Source organism: Danio rerio, chromosome 16 (assembly GCF_052040795.2).
Source record: "Danio rerio strain M-AB ecotype USA chromosome 16, GRCz13ab, whole genome shotgun sequence".
Classification (NCBI taxonomy): domain Eukaryota; kingdom Metazoa; phylum Chordata; class Actinopteri; order Cypriniformes; family Danionidae; genus Danio; species Danio rerio.
The window spans coordinates 9,285,001-9,290,000 of NC_141036.1; the positions used below are offsets into that span (position 1 = coordinate 9,285,001).

At 39.0% G+C, this 5,000-nt stretch overlaps 1 protein-coding gene across 27 annotated transcripts in view; it reads right to left on the minus strand.

Moving 5' to 3' along the window:
- The window catches only part of triob (trio Rho guanine nucleotide exchange factor b), a 251,202-nt gene that overhangs the window by 190,470 nt on the left and 55,732 nt on the right, over window positions 1-5,000 (minus strand). For 2 of the 27 annotated variants that reach the window (XM_087286540.1, XM_087286538.1), the window contains exon 1: window positions 3,836-4,019. The exons of the other annotated variants lie outside the window; for them this stretch is intronic. In XM_087286540.1, coding sequence (XP_087142666.1) covers window positions 3,836-3,932 — 97 coding nt within the window. In that variant the 5' untranslated portion in view covers window positions 3,933-4,019. Of the gene's footprint in view, window positions 1-3,835; window positions 4,020-5,000 lie in introns of those variants that run through there. 27 annotated transcript variants of the gene reach the window in all.

The following is a 5,000-nucleotide window of genomic DNA, read 5'->3' on the forward strand; positions in this document are numbered from 1 at the left end:
TTTTTCCGTGGTTGTGAGAGAAGACTGAGAGGGTGCTGAGCAAATGCCAGCTCATTTTTCTCACACATCAGCACCTCCCAAATACAGTCCCCACCTCACTTGAGTTATGGATCCCTTGGCCCATTCTCCCATTTACGACTGCATTTCTCCCCCTCTCCTCTGCCTCTCCACTGGCAACCTTTACCGACTCATTCCCATCCTCGCTTTTATGATCCTTGTTCGCAAGTCTTGATTGCTTGTCGTTTTACAACCGGCGAGACTCTACATTGGCTCAAACAGTCTCAACAGGGGAGCACGAGGCATGTTGGGACAAGGTTGTACAATCATATGTCCCTTAGATATGACACGAGCATTGAGGAAATGATTTCATTTCACACTGCCATCCTTGTGACAAATAGCTTTCATTTCCCAGAGCCGGGCATCCATTCTGAAGCTGGAATAAATTGATAACTGATCAGCATGGAAAGCCAGACTTACTGCAGGAAGGAGTAATAGCAATGTGAGCGTATTTTGACTCCTGTTTGTTGACTGAAAGGAAATCAATTGAAGCGGTGTTCAAATGTTAAAGTCAAATTCCAAATGTTGGAGAAACTACATGAAAGCCTCTCATGGGTTTGCTAATACAGCAAAGCTATTACATATGCAACAAACAGGTCCTGGTTAATTCAGAGCTGCTCTTTTACAATAATGCACCCTCTTATGCTTCAATGATTTAACATATTTCAAGTCTGTCATATTTCATTTGAACCTTGAATCTGATGACGAGTAACAGAAAGATGTCAGAGTAGTTTCGATCCTGCCTCACTATACATTAGCCAGACCTTGCACTTGTAGCCTTCAAAACTACAGTATGTTCCTTTTAGATTTGGGAAGAAACAGATAACGGTACAATATTACAGTGGAAGTGAATCTTTTTAACCATTTAAGACAAAAATTTGGATATCATTTGGATGCTGGCAGGTAGCTCTCTGCAACTCTCACATGGTCGCCCACTGAAGCTAAGCAGGGCTGTGGCTGTTTAGTAACTGGATGGGAGACCACATGGAAAAGCTAGGTTGCTGCCGGAAGTGGTGCTACTAAGTCCAGCAGGGAGCACTCAACCTGTGGTCTGTGTGAGTCCTAACGCACCAGTATATTGATGGGGATTCTGAGGTGTTCAACCAGGTCCCAACTCTCTGCGGTCGTTTAAAATCCCAAAATGTCCTTCGAAAAAGGGTAGAGGTTTAACCACAACATCCTGGCCAAATTTCCATTTGGTACCATTGGTACCCTTTAAGCAGTGGAAACGCAAGCCTGATAAATGTGACCTGTACCTACCTGTACCGTACTGTACCACTCAGTGAAAACAGGCCAAAAGACACAACACTGCCTCAATAATCTAGTACTAAAACTTAATGGCCCACAGACAACATCTTGAATATGAAAATGTTGAGATGATGCATTCTTATATAAAAGATCACTATGGGCAATATATAAGTGTGAGGAATACATATGGGATATGTTTTAAATATATTCATTAATACGATAATTGAAAAAACTGCAGTTCTAAAAACTACAAAAGTCTTGTTGGAACATTTTCAGGAATTAGCAACTTCCATAACTTAATGTCTGCCTAAGCACATTGCATTAAAAAATTAAACATAAGAATACCTGAGAGTGGGATGAGTCTCAGTCCCGCTTGAGCATATTGCCAACAGTGGCTATTCACAAATGTTCCCATTTCACATGTATAATAGCATCCATCAGACTACAGATAGCGCATCTGCTCCCTGAGTTTCTGGGAAAGAAGAGTCGACTTTGGGAAAGTAAGCTTTTAAACTAATGGCCTAAACAGCACAAGTGGGTGTTGCCAATCTGATTCACTGTTCTCCACTGCAGCCATTCACTTGTGTCCTATACAGAAGGCAAGATTTACTGGTGTTCTTGTGTGTGTTCTAAAGCTCTGGGGCTCCGAAGCCTGGCGAACACTCAGAGCGTGCAGATTTATGATGGAATTGGTTTTGCTGATGGCTTCTAATCCACCTGTTAACTCCCAAACCCCCTGTGCAAGCGCTTGCCAAACATCCTGCTTATCTTCAAGATTTATTTGCACATTTGCTCATACCTTTAAGAGTATTTGTCTTAATCGCAACTAACCTTGATTAGCTAGAAAACAAATAATAAATAATGGTAAGCATTTACTTGAAGGAGGTGTTCATATTGCAAAAAATGGATTTGTTAAGAGGGTGTTTATAAGACTGTCATGAGAGCTTTATAATCGTGGCATGTCATGAATATGAATATATTTTGCATGTTTATGACAACTGTCATTAGGTGTTATTTGTCCAGATATTTCATTTTTAAACACAATTATGGCATTGTTTATGGAGTGTTCATAAGACTGTCATGACACCTTTATAATCTTGATACCATGAATATGAAGATATTTAGCATTTTTATGACAACTATCATTAGGTATTATTTGCTCAGATATGTCCTTTTAAATGCAAAGATGGCATTGTTAAGGGGGTGTTTATAAGACTGTCATGATGCCTTTATAATCATGATGCCATGATTATGGAGATATTTTGCACGTTTATGATAACTGTTATTTGATGCTATTTGCTCAGATATGTCCTTTTAAATGCAAAAATGCCATTGTTAATGAGGTGTTCATAAGACTGTCATGACACCTTTATAATCATGACATCATGAATATGAAGATAGTTTGCATGTTTATGATAACTGTCGTTAGTTGTCATTTGCTCAGATTTGTCATTTTAAATGCAAAGATGGCATTGTTAATGAGGTGTTCATAACACTGTTATGACACCTTTATAATCATGACTCCATGAATATGAAGATAGTTTGCATGTTTATGATAACTGTCGTTAGTTGTCATTTGCTCAGATATGTCATTTTAAATGCAAAAATGCCATTGTTAATGAGGTGTTCATAACACTGTCATGACACCTTTATAATCATGGCATCATGAATATAAAGATATTTTGCATGTTTATGACAACTGTCGTTAGGTGTTATTTTTTCAGACATGTCATTTTAAATGCAAAGATGGCATTGTTAAGGGGGTGTTTATAAGACTGTCATGACACCTTTATAATCATAACATCATGAATATGAAGATAGTTTGCAGGTTCATAATAACTGTCGTTAGGTGTTATCTGTTCAGATGTCATTTTAAAAGCAAATATGCCATTGTTTGAGATGTTTTAATGATAACCTGACAAACAAATACATCACAACATATCTTTATTGTGACAACTTCACATTATCAAAACAACTAAACCTGTCGGTGTCTTTGTCATGACAACTTGACATTACATAACTTGTCATAAATCTGTAATAAACATAAACATCATGAGGCCATTATTATCATGCCATAATAGACCCTTTTCACAAGGAAGTGATCGTGCATTTAATGGTTTTAAGCTTCTTAAATCCTCAAACATTTTAATATTTAGATTTTTTTACGTGCCTTTATAAAGCTACACTTAGTATTATATTATTTTGGCAATCAATTAAAAATGCTTATGCAAGGGTTTCATAATGCAGCATCTATAAACAAAATAGTAAATTTGATATTGTTCTTTCTTCTGGCTGCTGTTATCGGTCTCAAACAAATGTTCCCCTTTTTCTGAAAGTCCACTAACTTTGGATTAATAAGCAAGACGAATATTATGATCCACTACTGTTCAAATAATCAACACTCTTATAAACATCACCCATGCACCTAAACAAGTCTTACCATCGCACTGTTAACAGCAGCTTAAAGTAGTTTCATGTTTCACAACTTGTTCCACACTACACAAGACTCACAAAGTGAACTCTGACCTACCTTTATCAAATGTTGAACACCATTCGGTAAGGCGTCCTTGTCTGTTTCTTACAAAGCCCACATAGAGAAAGCGAAAGAGCACTGTAAGGCTCGCCATGACTCAAATCACCACCAAGAATCCTATCATTTAAAAAACTTGACTGCCTTGCTGTCTTGATGTACAAGCAGGTTTGTGAATGTCCTCATAACAGTCCTGTGCAGCCGGAGGTCACAAGTCCTGAGTCCAAAATAACCGGAGAATGTTGCCTGTCACAGGTTGAATCAGCTGCCCATCATAGACATAGGGAGGGAACGGGTGACTGCTGAGCCGAGAAGAGTTACAATGTGGTTACAGCAGAAAGGGCACAAACAGCTGAATTATTCCATACTGGGAGGTGTTACTCGTGTGGCCTTTGGTTCTAATCCCCTAAATGCCCCTGGCCCACTTTAGTACCACTTTAAACATAACACTCCTGACCCACGTTGAGCAGGTGACCAAGTGTAAAATCCACCGTTGTTTAATTATAACCGCTATGATGCCACAATGGGATTAGTTAGGCCTTTTGCACCCAAAGTACTCCATCACATGATGATAGAGTTACTTTCTTAGAAGAGCTGCCAGTGACAAGAGACCCGCGGTTTGTCACAGTCCCTGTCGTGTGTTTTGTGAAAACTTTATTGTACTGCTTCCCATTACACCCCATTCACACGAGGCTTCAGCGTCAACGCTTGACTGAAGGCTTGTCTGAAGTTGGGGCTGAAGCGATCGTCATAGAAGCATCAGCCAATGAAATTCAGTCAGCAATTGGCCACTGTTTGAGCTGGTGTATTTGCATACAGTGATCTTATTGGCTGACGCTTCTGTCGGCACTTGAAAAGTTGAGCTAGTCCTAATTTCTGCAGCGAGCAACGCCTCTGAAGCGGTGCCGACGGATCCACAATGACACCCTGTGTGAATGGCGCGTTGTTCTCTGTGTTCATTCCTTGCCTGTGTCCCAAATCGCATACTTTCCTACTATATAGTGGTATATAATGTTTTTATAATGCTATATAGTAATATTCCTACTATATGTGAGTTGAGTATGTCCAAATTCATAGTGTTTGAAATACAGTAGGTGGAAAGTACAGTATCCAGGTGATCTACTATTTATCTTTCCTTATAATAATTTTTTCGGGGTTTTCACCT